General features: G+C 36.4%; 1 protein-coding gene across 1 annotated transcript; it reads right to left on the bottom strand.

Moving 5' to 3' along the window:
• Nucleotides 1–859: 859 nt before the first annotated feature.
• Nucleotides 860–16,607, bottom strand: LOC110447532. The gene is made up of 11 exons (XM_021493302.1): nucleotides 16,271–16,607; nucleotides 10,606–10,823; nucleotides 9,552–9,613; nucleotides 8,193–8,297; nucleotides 7,162–7,306; nucleotides 6,632–6,796; nucleotides 4,676–4,823; nucleotides 4,026–4,162; nucleotides 2,998–3,086; nucleotides 2,358–2,507; nucleotides 860–2,118 (listed from the first exon to the last, which is right to left on the bottom strand). Exons 1-11 carry the CDS (start codon nucleotides 16,553–16,555, stop codon nucleotides 1,691–1,693), a joined length of 1,932 nt encoding a protein of 643 aa, XP_021348977.1. The 5' UTR covers nucleotides 16,556–16,607; the 3' UTR covers nucleotides 860–1,690.
• Nucleotides 16,608–17,918: the final 1,311 nt, after the last annotated feature.

The raw sequence follows: 17,918 nt of genomic DNA, 5'->3' as shown, positions 1-17,918 counted from the left end.
CCAAGGAACACTTTCTACCAAATCTTATTGTAAATGGCCAAGAAGAAGTTCTGTTTGGGCCAGGCAAGCTAAAACTTTCATGCTGGACAGACGGACATGATCAGACCAACAGACGATGATGGAATACCACAACAGAAAAGGATGTCAATCTTAAACAGTAAATTGGTCAGCGATTGATGAATTTTGCTACAACACATGTTATGACAGATAGCACATACTTGAAGTGCTAACCCAACAGTACTTACAGAACCATACCTAAATACCTCGATAATCATTCTTGCTCTGAACACATTGATCCATTTTCATTCTTCCAACAAAGTGTCAAAGGGTAGACGTTTATACTAAATATCTGTCCCAGGTTTTGCTCAAATTCCAATGGCTGAGTGACACCATCTTTAGCTCTACATAATATGTCAATACATACAAGCGCTTGTATTTTTATAATAACTATGATTCATTTGAAAACATTTTGTCATATTTGTGTCATTTAGAACAAGGTATAAAAACTAAATTGTATAAGAATTATCAACAACAACAGTAATAGGTTAACATCCTGTATATATATAAGTATAAAATCAACAACACTTTATAAGATAACATATATAAATATATATCAAAACCCTGTTAATATATTAATAATGAAAACGTCTGTGTAGAAAAATATTCAAATATCTTTATAACTGCTGTTTCCGGTGTCAAGGAAAGTCTCGCAAAACATTTGTTAGTGAAATATCAGAAATAAATATTTGTGTTCTTTATGGTCACAATCTGATTTTTTGAAATATTCCCTTTGTGAAATCTATTTTAAACATTTCGAAAAATGTGATAGTTTTCATCATTTTTTAAACTATTTAAACTTATAATTTTCAAATTATGAACTGCTCATACTAAGTTTTGTTTAGTTTGAATAGAAAAATATATGATACATGCAGGATCAGGGGTTCATGTTTACCTCCACTCTTTCTGAAACCTGTTAACTCTAGTTTATAAACATTGATTTAGCATGGTTGTATTTGAAACTTAACATTTAAGTCAAATATCAACAATGTTATTATAACTGATGCAAATTTTCACACCAGTTTCATCAACAACATAACACATACATCATGTTAACATGTATTTCCCAGGGACAACAATACTTACATCTACACAAGATAACTACACATTCTGTCTTTTTGTTCTCCCAGACAACAATGCATTCAGCCTTCTTTGTTCTCCCAGACAACAATGCATTTAGCCTTCTTTGTTCTCCCAGACAACAATGCTTACACCCTTCTTTGTTCTCCTAGACAACAATGCATACAACCTTATTTGTTCTCCCAGACAACAATGCATACAGCCTTCTTTGTTCTCCCAGACAACAATGCATACAGCCTTCTTTGTTCTCCCAGATAACACATACAGCATTCTTTGTTCTCCTAGACAACAATGCATACAGCCTTCTTTGTTCTCCCAGACAACAATGCATACAGCCTTCTTTGTTCTCCCAGACAACACATACAGCCTTCTTTTTTCTCACAGACAACACATACAGTATGTTCATTCTCATAGTCAACAACAATTACAGCCTCCTTTGTTCTCCCAGACAACAATGCATACATCCTGCTTGTTCTCACAAGACACCTACATACACTTCCTGTTTATTCTCAAAGTAATATGAAAGTTGTTTTGTTTTGATATTGAGAAACATTTATTTTGACACAGAGATGATGTTTGTGGAGGAGAGACCTGGTGAAATGTTGGCTGAGGTCACAATGTTGACCTGGTCATCATACTTTTGTGCCTCCAGTTTCAGTTTATCATGGTAAGACAATGAGAGAACAGCATTGGGATTGACATAGTCCGGTGTTGAGCTACGAGTAGCATTGTAGGAGGTCGTCATGTTACCACTACCGTAATACTGATACAACGACTGAGTGTCCAGAAACAGGCCAAAAGTGTCACTTCGATCCACACCATTTGGTTTAGTCGTCATGGAGGGGTTGAAAAATGTTGCCGTTGAGAAAGGGTCATGTGACGTGTTGATGACACGCCCACTGACTGTTGAATCATAATCATAGAGTGAAGAGGTGTGAGGTATCTGCATCGACTGGTATGGAAATGTGCTGCCTGTCTGATCTGTAACGACGATTAACAACACATATGTATATTTACATAGTCAAATAAACACTGTACTTAAGAAATGATATTTCATATTGTACCAGAAAATCGTAGCACATGTGATGCAACACCACACATCTATAAAATCATTTTTTGATGATGAGTTCAGTCTAATTCATATTTTCTTTTTCCTGTTCAAAAATGTGTGCATACATCATATATAACAACATAACAGTTTGCAGATATCAACTACCTACCTAAACTGGTGCTTTCCTGTCTGGAAATTCTGATGTTTTCAAAAGAAGGGAGGGTCTGTATAGGGGATGAACACATACTGGGAAGGTCAGATAAGGGCTGCAGACAGAACCTCTTGTTAGGTTTAGTGTCGTGTAATGTCTTGTTTAACTCTGAAATCAAATCCAACTGGTTTTCAGTGCTTTTATTTATACTGCATAACGTCTAAATTAACAAAACATCAATTGATATGTTTATGCATAAGGCTAAGTTATCTTATATGTGTAAAACTATGCCCATCTACTTTATTAACACTTACTCATGCATGTACCAACTAAAATAAGTTAAAACAATTACATCTAATGTTTTTCCATGCATTACATACAGAAAGAAAACTCATTCTTAATCCACATACAGGACTGGTTTACTTGTCAAATGATATAAGGGTGTAAACATTTCTCAAAATCTTATGATTTAACTGTTCAAACATGAACAGTACACACATAATAATAATTCAAGTCCTTACGTATCCTAAGAGGATCAGCTGAACATTCCTATGCTGCATCTCAACTAAGTTAATAAAGTGTTAAGGAATGAGTACAAAATATTACCATGGTTACAGTGTAAAAGTTGGTGGAAGTAATGGTGCAGTGACAAGCTCACCTCGCTTCAGTGTGCCTGGTTCTGTCTCTCCAATTGAGAAATTGAACGATCCTGAGTCTGTTTTTGGTAGGGAACTATCAAATCCAGTTCTGTAAAACACACATTTACTGTAGGTTTGGATCACTTTGATGATTTCACATTTTATGAATCTGATACACATCCTTATTTTTTATTTAAAATACATTCAATATGGGATACCCTGAACAAAGTTACACACAGTGAACAAAGGGCCATAACTCTATAGAGAGACACAATTAAGATTTGACATTGTATACGACACTACACTATCCCAATAAATACCAATTTGGCAACTGTAGGTAGAGGTACAGTTAAAAGAAATAAATCTGTATAAAGTGAGGTAAGAGGCCCAATTACAGTACACAACACTACGCCATCCCAAGAATTACTTCTACAGTATAACCTGTCAAAACCAGCCCGTCTAATCCAGATCCCTATCTAAACCGGCTGTGTTTTGTGGTCCCGGCATATTCCCTATATAATCATAATAGTTAAACCCTGCATAAACCGGACCCTGTCTATTCCAAAAACCGATGTCATTTCACAAAAGTTGGCATAGTAATCCATTTAAGAACAACCTGTTAATTCCTGTCATGACATTTTTCTCGGCCGGCTACAATCTAAAGCAAACACTTTCTTAACAAATTAGGGCTATCCAATGTTATGTTGCCCCTTCATTTGTATTACAACTTGTATATTTTGTTAATAATTAAACGTTGCAATTGATTCATTTCTCTGTTTTTTTTTTTGACACACTTGTATACAGATCGTATGCAAAACACTCCATTTTTGTTTTTTCAAATAAATGACATGCCAACCCTGTATAAACCGGACACCTGTGTAAACCGGACACATATTTTGGTACCGGTGACATCCGGTTTAGACAGGTATATAAAGTCTGACAACTGAAGGAGACCAGCCCTGGACAAAGGGACGGATGAACAGAGTAAAAGCCTATAACCTCTATTATGAAAGTAACTACTGCTTGCCCCAGAGACTAGTTAACTTACTGATCCGTCTCTACAGTTGACGACACCAGGTTGGCAGAGGGAGATTCTGAGTACTGTGAACCTCGCTTGGTCTTTTTGGAAGTTGATGCTCTTGGCCGGCCAACAGAGCTGGTGTCCTTGCTTAGCACATCTACAATCTACAACATTATAATCTTAAGTTTTATATCTTACCAAAATGAGAGGTAATAAGGGATGAAGCAATATACGTACTTACCTCAAAATATGATATCAGGGCTGAAAATTAATCAATGCTTTTCATTGCCATTTGCCATATTCACAAACTAATCCTATAACCAATCACATACAATGTAACTCTACTGATTGTTGCACTGATGTGCATCCAACCTGTACACAGATTCTCACTAGAGGCCAACCAGGGATGCCCAGGGCAATATCAATGTAAAGAGTAAGAAGCAGAGAAAAAGAAAGAAAAGATTTGTTGCAGTAGGTGCAGCAGAACAAAGCATCCCCTAAATATAAACACACGATGCTACGGGGAACCATATTGATCAGTATTTTATGATCATTGAGAGGCAGAGGGACAAGACAGCCAATTTTTCCTCAAATCCTCCAGGAGGTACACAATTTATAAAATAAAGCTATGTCCTTGCATGCTGACAAATTATCTAGGGACCTTGTGTTACACATACCTGTGATTGGAACTGTTGTGGGAGAGCTGCATTGACAATTTTAAGGTAGTCGACACACATTTCCAAGATGGATGCCATGTCAGTTTTACGGCCCCTGATGTATGGCAGCAGGACACGCAACTGGTCACAACTGTCTTTGATACGTTCTCTGTATATAGAAGACAATCAAATTAAAATGTATACTCAAGAGTTTTTATACCGAAGTCATTAGAATTCAAACCTAAAGATGAACCTACTGTACAGTATATTCTAATTGACATAATATGGAGAAACTAAACAAGTGGTTCATTGGACCTGTATCTCTCACCTGGTTTTATATTTAAGTCATTACAACTGAATGCATTAGTACATCTTTATATGAAATTTCCTCAAAACCAGACAAGATCTATGTTCTAACCCAACTGGGACCACAATACCTGACTTTCAACTAATCAGGGGCCTCCATTGAGTTGCCATGTTAACAGATTTTGAAATAAGTAACATGTCATATTACAGGGTGTAATTAAACAATACTTTAGTTTTCATTCAACTATAAGCTTTTATAAACCTAGAAACCATTTTTTAACAATTTATGAAAATTATAGAATATGATGATCTAGCTGTGACATTTCTTAGGACCACAGGGGTCAAATCAACCTCATTCAATTAAGAAATGATTGTTCTTCCTCAATAATGTTTTTGACCAAATTTTGCACAATCCACTCAGGCAATTAGGGTCTTAAAGCAAAATATTAGATAATTTTCCTGTTTGGGGCCAGTCTTCCTAGCCCCAGGTGTCGAACCATCCTCATTTATTTAGGAAATGATTTCCCTCCCCCAATGAAGTTTCAGAGCAAATTTGGTTGAAATCTTATCTGGCGTTTGGGAAGAGATGCGTTTTAAAGCAAATTTAGCTAAGTTCCCCTTGGCATCAGGGGTCGAACCAACCTCATTTATTTAAGAAATGATTGCCCTCCCCTAGTGATGCTTCAGACTGAATTTGGTTGAAATTCTCTCTGGTGTTTAGGAGATGTGTTTTAAAACAAATTTAGCTACATTTCCCTTCAGGGCCCCGCCACCCTGGCCTCAGGGGTCGAACTAACCTCATTTATTTCAGAATTGATTGCCCTTCCCTTCTGATGCTTCAGACTAAATTTGGTTTAAATCCTCTCTGGCGTTTAGCAAAGATGCATTTTAAAGCAAATTTAGCTAAGTTCCTCTTCAGGGCCCCGCCCACCTGGCCCCAGGGGTTGAACCAACCTCATTTATTTAAGAAAAGATTGCCTTCCCCTATTGATGCTTCAGACTAAATATGTTTGAAATCCTCACTGGCGTTAAGTAGGAGATGTGTTTTAAAGCAAATTTGGCTTAGTTCCCCTTCAGGGCCCCCCGCCCCCCTGGACCCAGGGGTCGAACTAACCTCATTTATTTAAGGAATGATTGCCTTCCCCTAGTGATGCTTCAGATTAAATTTGGTTGAAATCCTCTTTTGCGTTTAGGAGGAGATAGGTTTTAAAGAAAAAGTTTGACGACAGACGACGGACGCTGCGCCACGGCATAAGCTCACTATATTCTAGTTGTACGAAAGTAAAATTTCCTGCAGGGGTGCAGAAAGAAATTAAAACATTTCTACTGATACTGACTATGTAACAAGATCAAATCTAATTTAGTAGGCCCATTGTTACCACTAATGTTTTGACTTCAATTAAGGTCCCTCTTCTCCTATGGGAGTCACAGTCTTCACTTATGCAACACTGAATCCCCTTCATCCATCAGTGCTCCAAGCCAAATTTAGATCAAAATACCTTCACTCATACTTAACGCATAGTTTTGTAAAGTATAATACTGAATTTCTGCCCTTTCAGCCAGATGAGAAAACCTATGGTAGAACAGGAAACTGACTATTATTAATTGTATTTTGACGGTTGATCAGTGATCATTTTCCAGAAACAAAATTAAAGTCAGAACACTGTTAACCTCCTTAGTTTTTCTTTTGTGGTGTGGTCTGCAACAATGGAGTGCTGCCTTGGTTTGCTGATTGGTGCCTGAAGATTGGTCAGTCCAGATAGGGCATAGCTGACCTGTTCTGGGGTCATCTGAGGGGTTGATACCAAGGAATCAATGCCACTGTCCAGGGACAGGCTGCAAAGGAAAGCAAATCTAATGTAATTCACCTAGCCACCTCTTTATCAAAGAAAACTATACCAACCACAATAACAGTTATCATTGTGCTGAGAGGAATATAAAGGATGAAAAGAAATTTAATACCATATCAGGTTATTTAAGCATCATGCAAATAATGACTTTGTCCAAATTTTTTCACAAATCTATCTTCATAATGATGCTATCTGGGAAGTGCATATTTTTTCCAGTCATGGTTTCATCTAATAAAACGATAATTAAATGCTTGTCACAATTAATCAATATACCATATATCTTACCTGAAGTATGAGATACCCATGTAAACTGAGGTGTAATATGTTAATCCTGACTGTTATTTTTAATACCTAAAGTGTGAACTATCATCAGAGACAGATGCTGGAGTTGCAGGTGTAGCTGGGGTGTCAGGGGTCATGGGGGTCAAGGGTGTAGCAGGGGTTGTTGGCATGGAGATAATCTGGCTGTCAAGATCTTTCAGACTGTCTGATTCTTCTGTAATTAAAATGTCATATATTTTCTTATAACTGACCAAGACCTTGTAATGGTAAGTAATATTAACCCTTTTACCACTGTAGACCATAATGGACTTATCCAGATCAATGCATGGAAGGGTTTATTAAAGTTACATAGGGGTGAAAGGGTTAAATAATGAGTTTCAATAAGAGCACAGAACACTTATTGAACACAGAATATGTAGTTTGAAAATCAGTCCCCAACCTAAATGTCCATTGCTAGATCTTTAGACTCTCACAGTCAGGAATAATACCAGAATATTGTGATAGACCTACCATTTCAGAAATGCTTGTTCCATTTTTAAAATATTCAAACCTAATTGCCATGTACTTTGTTTTAATTTACCGGTAATTATCTTGGAGACGAAAAGGAGTCCTCTTTGGGGAAAAAATCACACAACAGAGGACTTTGGTATCTCGTGAAACATATCACTTTTTCCACTTCACATTACCCATGTTGAATTTCACAATTCACTATATCATAGCCATAACACACATTCTTAAGTCAAAGATTTGGCTCAGTGTGAAGAGAGCAAATAGATCTAAGCTATTACTGTCAATCTTAAGAGTTTAGTGAACAACCAAAATGATCTATGTTTGAAATATTTCAATGAGATATGAATCTCATTATCTGCTCTCCACAGAACCCATTTTTCATCTAACAATGGTTATATGGTAACTTAAATTTAATGATTATACAAAGAACAACTAAGTTAAGAGAGTTTACTTCGAACTTGAATGTTGACCGGGAACTACCAAGGGTGAAATTTGTTCTCTATTTCATGTTTGCATAATGGATTTCTGAATTCATTTATAGACATGAACAATTCTGATACTAATTCACAATGGCTGGCTCTAATCCTCACCTGACACTAGCACCACCGACGTCCACTTTGAGTATTTCTGTCGGATGGTCAGCGTTGACACTGGTTGGATGACCACTTCGTCTATACCATGAAGACGCAAGTCCACTGCAACCATTTAGTACAGCTTTATTAATGTGATTTATGATCAAAGTGACCATGAAAAGCTTTACAACATAACTCTTTTATTTCATTGGGTGAAGTCAATTGTAGAAATAGCTAGACAATTGTTTTTCCATAGAAAGGCTTATATACGAAAACTTATCACATGCCTAAACAGAAAGCCAGTCCAAATTTAATTGTAGAATTGAATAAACAGTATAAAGGTAATTAGACAATAGATGAGCTTATAAAAGAAACTTTTCTTCTTACCAATGACGTAAACCAAAGTAGTTTTTTTTAATTAACACTGAAAATGACAATGATTTTGACCTTAGAAATTTTAAAGCAAACTATGTTTTGGTATGGAAGCAGCATATGATGTTTGAGCATTAACAACCCATTTGAGCTTGCGCACATAGCAGTAAAAGTTATAAATATACATTATATTAAGGACTGCCAGACAAATTATACCTGTAGAACTGCAATCTACAGTAGAAAGCCTACAAAACATACACCGTACCTGTAGATGTTGTAAAACAGAAGGGCTCCTAGACAAAACATACACCATACCTGTAGATGTTGTAAAACACAAGGGCTACTAAACAAAACATACACCGTACCTGTAGATTTTGTAAAACAGAAAGGCTACTAGACAAAACATACACCGTACCTGTAGATGTTGTAAAACAGAGGGGCTACTAGACAAAACATACACCGTACCTGTACATGTTGTAAAACACAAGGGCTACTAAACAAAACATACACCGTACCTGTACATGTTGTAAAACAGAAGGGCTACTAGACAAAACCTACACCGTACCTGTAGATGTTGTAAAACAGAAGGCCTACTAGACAAAACATACACCATACCTGTAGATGTTGGAAACAGAAGGGCTACTAGACAAAACATACACCGTCCCTGTACATGTTGTAAAACACAAGGGCTACTAAACAAAACATACACCGTGCCTGTAGATGTTGTAAAACAGAAGGGCTACTAGACAAAGCATACACCGTACCTGTAGATGTTGTAAAACAGAGGGGCTACTAGACAAAACATACACCGTACCTGTACATGTTGTAAAACAGAAGGGCTACTAAACAAAACATAAACCGTACCTGTAGATGTTGTAAAACAGAAGGGCTACTAAACAAAACATACACCGTACCTGTAGATGTTGTAAAACAGAAAGGCTACTAGACAAAACATACACTCAGATGTGCTATTTAGAAGACAGGAAACATATTAAATAGACTTACCTGCAGACGGGGTATTGGACACACCAATTAACACTGTGCCTCTGTTAGACTTGCTTGCATATCTATACATGTAAAAATGTAATGGTAACATATGACATTTTATTGTTTATAAATAGCTTTTATCAAATCCAGCAATTATGTAAAATAATAACATAAATGTAAATACAACTGTATAATTACTAGGTATAACTGATTTATTAACTGTATTTTTTTATTTCAAAATATCTTATGAGGAATTTACAGAAAGAAACTAAGTATTTTTTTAATGTCAAAGTATTGAATAATATACTGTTCAACCTAAAATATTTCATTGAAGAAAAGTAAAAAGAATGTTCAACAAGAGTACGGCAGGAACCAGACAATATAGGCCAGTTCTATGTCTTGTAGCATCCACTTTGTATTCATTGTTTAACAAAATGACATATTTAGAATCATTCTGATGCATTCGTGTCACAAAATGTATGAGAAGACTGAAAGCTCAGTATGGTTCAATTATTTCTGGGATGTAGTGGAAAGGGATTTTTTGTACTAAACTTCTCAGCTACAGAAATTAATGTTTTCAATTCTATATGGATTACCTCCCTTTACCATATTTTTTTTAACCTTAAAAATTGTGATTTTTCATATGGTTAAAACATTGAAACTGAAGGAATTCACAATTGCTCCAGAATCCTATTAGAAAAACCTACTGTCTTCCAATCAGAAACAGTATGTGTAATATTATAAACAAAGTTTTCAAACTTAGAACTTACTAAGTTTTAATAAAATTCAATGATAGTGAAGCATGTTATCTTTTGAAAACGAAATTGTGGATGGATGGATGGACAGATGAACTTCCCACACCATATTATATTCTGTAGAAATTAAAATGATTAGTAATCTAATCCTATCTAAGTCTTTTCACGTAAGTCTTATCTGCATCAGCGAGATTCATCAAAATTAAGGATGAATTAAAAATGACCGAACAATGATTGATAGTATCTGGTGGTCCTGGACATAAGACAGGTACAGCTTTATCTTGTTGTTTATATACAATCTTAATTTGGTACATTACCTGATTGACGTTGTGAGACTGAGAATATCCTGTCCTGCTGGCATGGTCATCATGAGCCATATGAGGAGATAACTCCGGCTATTACACATCTCAAAGGCATCCTCCAGACTGCAGGTGAGTATCTGATGGTCACTGGTCAGACTAGAAATCTGGCTGTACAAGAGAGTGGTTTCTGGTTCACTGCCCACCACCAATGACAGATGGCATCCTTCAGGGGCCTGTAACAGGAAACAATTATAGATGTGACTAGATAGTCACTTATTATGTAACTGGAATCATAGCTGTGATTGGATGGTCACTTATTCTGTAACCTGAATCATTGATATGATTGGATGGTCACTTCTTCTGTCACCCTAATCATAGCTGTGATTGGATAGCCCATTATTCTGTAAAACCTTTAAAATCCTTCTCCTACCGTAGGGATTAAGGGATTTTATTCTGATTTAGTCTCGAGCATCCTTCAGCCAAGGGGACTATCTTTTGTATAAATGGTGAGTGTGGCCCCCCATAGCCCATTATTCTGTAACCTGAATCATTGATGCGAGTGGATGGTCACTTCTTCTGTAACCTGAATCATAGCTGTGATCAGATGGTCAATTATTCTGTAACCTGAATCATAGCTGTGATTGGATGGCCACTTCTTCTGTAACCTGAATCATAGCTGTGATTGGATGGCCACTTATTCTGTAACCTGAATCATAGCTGTGATTGGATGGCCACTTCTTCTGTAACCTGAATCATAGCTGTGATTGGATAGTCACTTATTCTGTAACCCTAATCAATACCTGTGACTGGATAGCCACTTATTCTGTAACCTAAATCATAGCTGTGACTGGATAGCCACTTATTCTGTAACCCTTATCAATACCTGTGACTGGATAGTCACTTATTCTGTAACCCTAATCAATACCTGTGACTGGATAGTCACTTATTCTGTAACCCTAATCAATACCTGTGACTGGATAGTCACTTATTCTGTAACCCTATTTAATCAATACCTGTGATTGGACCATGCATGTTAGAAATATGTTAGTTGCTTTACAAAGAAGTATTTATCAACCTTTAAAGTTGACCAGTAGCTTTTTGAGCAAAATATTAATGGTATGCTAATTTCCATTTTGAAATTAACAAAAGCAATCTGTAGGTTTAAGGCTGTAGGAGCCATTAAGCAGATTTTTTTTTTATTATTTCTAATTTTTAGAAATTTTATATTTCTTATAAAAAGAATATAAACAAGTTATTGTGCTTTTTCAGCAAGAATATTTTTTTACCAATTTTTCAAAATATAAAGTTTAAGTAAGTGCCATTTTCAGCTAGGCATTTGGGAAACTGCAAACATTTCAAGGATAGCCTGAAAGAAGGAAAATGTCTTTCATAAGTTAAATTGAAATCGGTAGGGATTAAGGGATTTTATTCTTAATTAGTCTGGAGCATCCTTGGGCCAAGGGGACACAATTTTGTATAAATGGAGGGTGTGCTTAAACATCCTTTTTCTTCTTTTTTGACCCTAGTCAGAGATGCAAGCCCAATAAGGGATAAAGAGGAATAGCTTCAACATCTTTTTTCTTCTGTTGGGATTTTGACCAAATGTGAACAGTAGCATCCTATGGGGAAGGGAAATCAATTTTGTATAAATGGTGGGTCTGACTCCCCTGGGGCATGAGGGGTGAGGCACAGTAAGGGTACTTTGGCAAATTCTTTAAAATTCTTCTCTTTCTGTAGGAATGACAGGAATTTGTCAATATTTGGTCTAAAGCATCCTTTGGTGAAGGGGACTATATTTTGTATAAACATTGGGTCTGACCCCCTGGAGAGCAGAGGGGCGGGGCCCAAGAGGGAAGCATAGCAAATTATTCAAAATACTTCTTCTTTTGTAGGAATGACAGGATTTTGTCCAAATTTTGAACGAAGCACCCTTGGGTGAAGGGGAACCAATTTTGTTTAAACTGTGGGTTTTAACTCCCTGGGACAGAGGGGCGTGGCCAAATAGGGAAAATAGAAAAATAGCTTTTAAATCCTTCTTCTTTTGTAGGAATGACAGGATTATGTCCATATTTGGTCTAAAGCAATCCTTGGGTGAAAGGAAACTAATTTTGTATCAACAGTGGGTGTTGGCCAATAGTGGTAAAATAGCAAATTCTTCAAAATCCTCCTTTTCCTGTAGGAATGACAGGGGTTTTGTCCAATTGCATATATTTATATATATATATATAACCCCCGACTATTTCATCTTCAAATTTGTTAACATTTTCAAGTGAGCGATACAGGCCCTCTGGTCCTCTTGTTTGTAAAAGCTCATGATATGTGGTTATGCCTTCAAAATAATTAAGCGTTCCGACATAAAAAAAAAAAAAAAAAAATGTTCCAAACTTTATTTATTTTTTAACCTTTCAATCAAAATTGTGGAATGATCATGTTTTACCTCCTTACTTCTTTCCTTTTCCCCAGATATCTATACCAAATTTATAATATATATACGATTAAAAACAGCTTTAAATCAGCCCCTGAGGCCAAACTTGAGCTGGTCTTGCTATTTCTGAATTAATCAAACTAAATGGAAAACTAGAGTCAGATATTACACTTTCAAAGTTTGTTGATTTATCTCAAATGGGCCAGACGGTGTGAAAACATTTCCCCGCAAATTTTTAATTGAAATATTGAGAGAGTTGAATTTAGTGGGAAGGGATTTCGAAAGTTGTACACTATATTTAAATTGCCCGGGGTCTCCAGTCTGGAAGGGGTAGTACGACTTCACGAAAACATTGAAGTGTACCCGTGTTGTAAATTCCTCACCATCGATCAGAATCGCATCAGGTTGCATTGGAAGGTAAATATATGAAGGCCCGCTCGCGAACCTGAGCTCGTGATCACAATGTATGACAATCAGTACACACCGACACATGCTTTGTTGATTTCTTGATAAAAGTATCGACACTAAATTTTCACTTCGTCAGTTGATTATAAACACCTTTTCATCTCCTCGTTTAGTCTTCTTCTTTGTATGTCGACCCATTCTCGCCTTATAGAACTTCTTGTGGATGACGTGACCATGCATGCACTTGCAACCGAATTTGTGCAAGTTAGTTTGTAGGTCAGATGTGCGGTACCGATTCCGGACACGGGCGCATCCGATTCGACGATGAACGATCGCGTGTCGTACAGGTGTAAAGCATATCCTTTACTATGTTTATTATAGTTATATTAGATGTTAATAAGACACGGATTCAATATACAAATAGAGTTATAAGAGGGAGAGGGACCCCCTTAAATTGTACTTCTCGCGAGACTGACGAACCAAGATCTCGCGTGCAAGCGCCGAAGGCGCGAAATCTTATTGGTTCCTGGGTTTGCCCCTCACCCGAAAAATTGAAATCTGTAAGCGCAGTAGTATGATCTGGGATATTTATTTAGTATCCACTTTTTTACTTTTGATTGGAAAACATGCATGAACCTTTTTTTATTAATTTATAAAGACATCACATACAAGGAAACGTTCGGACCATTTTTGTAAAGCTGTTAGACGGTAGGCCTATGGCATTGCTGAAATTGATGTCACATTGTGTACAGCCAGGAGTGACTCATGATTTTCTTTCTACCCTTCCAATAGTCCGAATTATTCTGACGACGACGACGACGACAGACCAATATTAAAAAAGTCGATAAAAAGTCAGAATAATTCGGACTACCCTTCCAAATGAAACTTTCTACCCTTCCAAATGTAACTTTCTACCCTTCCAAATGAAACTTTCTACCCTTCCAAGGAAACTTTCTACCCTTCCCAATGAAACTTTCTTCCTTTTTGTAAAACGCGCTGTGTAAACCATGCAACGCTAGTTAGCTTCTAGTCCGTGATCAGAATCGCACTCTTCCGGAGTATTCTCTCCGTTTTATCGCATTACAAGAGATTTATATCAATACTAGAAGAAATTAAAATTACCACAATTGACTAGATATCTTTTCCAGGATGCGTTTCATGCTTCTCCTGTGACGGCTCCAGGATTTCGTTTACGGAGGAAACACTTTTTTCATCCCCTTTTTTGCACCTTTCTATTGTAAACCCCTGCTACAATAGTAGATAAGGTGTATTTAACTAACAATAATAAAAATTAAGCAAATGCAAGTTGTTTTTGAAAATAGGGAAAACTTTACGTGCGTTCCTTTTTCCGGAACGTCCCATTTAGGCAATAAAAAATAATAATTATATGCAATATTCCGCATTATTTGGCATTTTTTTTAATAAACTAATCACGTTACTTTTGGTAAAATTAGATTAACGTACGATGGAATAATATGGAATAATATGGAATAACGAGCTGTTCTCTTAAGTAGACCCATTTTCAATTTAGGATAGAAATTTTGCTTTTGGGAATGTTCTTACAACTGTTCACCGCCGAGCAGAAAAGGCGTAGATTTGATATTCCTTTCGGGTCATTCCACTTGTTCAGTGCAAACTTCACGCTTTGTTTTTTTTGTTTGGACTCAATGCAGTTTCTAGAAAATGTTAACTTGGTTTGAGATTCGAACGAAAAAGAAATATTGAAGTTAGCACGACGTAATGTATCATTGGTACGTTTTCATTTGGTACGTATATCTGATAGGGACGGGCTCACACGCTTTGTTAACGCCTCTTGTCTTGCTTGTTTGACATAAAAAAAAAAAAAAAACATTTACACGTTATCTTATGCATGACAGTTGCATAAACATAACTCTATATCTATAACCACCACATGAGTAATAACGATATCACGGTATGAACAAGGCATTCTACATGATGGCTGGTTTTTTGGATAGTTCCTTAACTCCAGACGGTACGTTTCATTGTTATAAATTGGCAGTCATGTTGCAATCATATTTTGGTCACGAAGGAAATTACAAAAAAAGTCATATCTTTAACTGTACTGAATTATGCTCTCGATATTCAGTTTTGGCAAAATAAACCTTTCATTTGATACGTCGCAGTCGATCGTTTTGTTAATTACGGCATCAATATAGTTAAATATTTAAACTCATAAACTTTTATTTCAATGGATATAATACGAATTGGTTTCAAGTTTTTCCAGCATATCAATACCCTCTCTAACTTATTGTAATAAATACAAATATCAAAGCATGGTAGCTTTTCCAGAGTATTCAATTACACAATATAGGAATAGAAAAGAGAAGAAAGTGAAAGTGTATATATTGGGAAGGTTATACACCGTTGTGATAACTGGGTAACGCAATAAAAAAAATAATCGGATTTGTAATCTGATTCCGTGTAGCCATTCACAATTAGTCCTGTCCATGGTTTATCCTGATGTGCCCGACATGAAAACATTGTTCCACAAAATTAATTTGTCAATTATTGTGTGTTTTGAGTATGTACGTAAGATTGCTGTAAACCACAAAAATTGAATTTCGAAAACACCTGTAATAATATATGACGTCCATCTCGCTATTGACATGCCGTGCCGTACACCTTTAGTGTATCAAGTTCAGTTTCTGAAAATAAGTGCGATTCCTCATCTGAAAACATGTAGCTTGTATCAGGATAGAAGTATTTGGCTAGACGCATCATCATAAAATAACGTCCTTGAATGACCTAAGCTGCTAATAGGACTATAAACAAAATAAAGTAAAATATATCACCGGTGACGGGTGACTGAACTAACGGGGTCAAACTCACCCACATATCTGTTGGACTCAAAGGTCGGGGGGTGCACAAAGGGACATCGTACACTTCTTCCAGACAAAGCAGTGTATCGCTGCTGAGGCCGTCATCATTTTCACAGCTAACGCCGTTATAGGTTTCCTTAGCAACGACATGATCTGATACGGCGGCGGGGGCTGCCGCGAGGATACGATGTGCACTGCTCTGAGACACACTTACATCCTTGTTTTTCTGTACACTTTTCCCTATTGACGTCCCCCGTTTGCCAGTCCCTTTCTTGCATCCATTTGCGGTCGACATTTATAACGATGCAGCGGAGTGTTCTTTTCTTTGATCGGATATCCATGTGTCATTACCAGCATACACTGGACATATACCGGTCGTACACCCGTTGATTGAGATCAGCTGTGAGCTTAGACAGTGATCGAGGTACGCATTGGGGTCATGGACTTTTTAATACTAAGTTTTTTTGTTTTATTTTGTCCTATTAAACTTTATTTTATGCTGGGTTTTTTTTTTAATTATTCATTTATGTCTTTTAGTGCTTCCCAATGCCAATTATCTCTGAATTTAGTTTACAATGTTATGTAATACTTGCAAAGGTGAGGGTTTATTAGAAAGCCCCTTGATCCCACCCGCTCTCCAATTTGGAAGAGTTCATTGTCATTGAAGTGCATGCGTTGGACGAATCCATTCATATTTCCGGTCCGTTACACTGTTGTTTGTCACGACTGACTGATTTTGTACACCTGATAACGTCTTTATATAGTTACATACTTTGACAACTGCGTTACATATAATTCATATACCCGAGTTTTGTACTACCTCTAAACATGTTAACTTTGATCCGCCCTTTAGTTTTAGCATTCGTGCAAGTGTTATTCATTTGTTTGCATTCTTATTCTGGCAACAAATAGTACATATAGTAAATAATGGAAGTATAACGGCCTTTAACTTCAATTTCCTAAATACGTATTTGTTTCATAGGTAAAGGTATATATATATATACGCCGACATCAGTGCGTCCATAGACGTATACGAAAGTCACTGAGTGTACTTACTTATGCACATAAAGTGACCGTTATAAGCACATGCGGTTTTTTTTTTCATTTTAGCTTTTGTGTTGTATATTATAATATCAAAAAAGGTGTCTGTGTTGAGGTACCTACTTATAGTCTAGCCAAACTAACTAAAACAGTTCCAACCTCAAATTTATAGATTTTTTTTATAAATCGGATGTCATCTATGTAAAATTGCCCATTCTCTTCAACTTGTTGAAGTTGGGCAGTATCCCATAGACATAGACAAAATGAAAAATCGGACATTGCCGAATTTCGGGAAATTATTATTGAGGGGTCAATGATCAACTGTCCTGGCCTTTTTTAAGCAGAAACGTGAATACCATAGTATCAACAAAAATATGAATTCATCCCCATCTTATTAATAACTTATATACAATGCATACGACTATTCACATTATTCATATTAAAGATTGATATTGTTAAATTTCAGTCAAAAATGACAGGAAACGTCATTTTTGGTTCGAAATGACTTAAAGTGATTTTTAAAATAAAAATGTTTAGTTTCGTTTAAACATATTTTATTGACATATAATATGACAATAGGATTAGTCAGTAAGTTTTTCCAACTTATGGATGACTTC

The sequence above is a fragment of the Mizuhopecten yessoensis genome, unplaced genomic scaffold (assembly GCF_002113885.1).
Source record: "Mizuhopecten yessoensis strain PY_sf001 unplaced genomic scaffold, ASM211388v2 scaffold3459, whole genome shotgun sequence".
Taxonomy (NCBI): domain Eukaryota; kingdom Metazoa; phylum Mollusca; class Bivalvia; order Pectinida; family Pectinidae; genus Mizuhopecten; species Mizuhopecten yessoensis.
The sequence above is the reverse complement of the archived record's forward strand: the minus strand, read 5'-3'. Positions and strand labels throughout refer to the sequence as shown.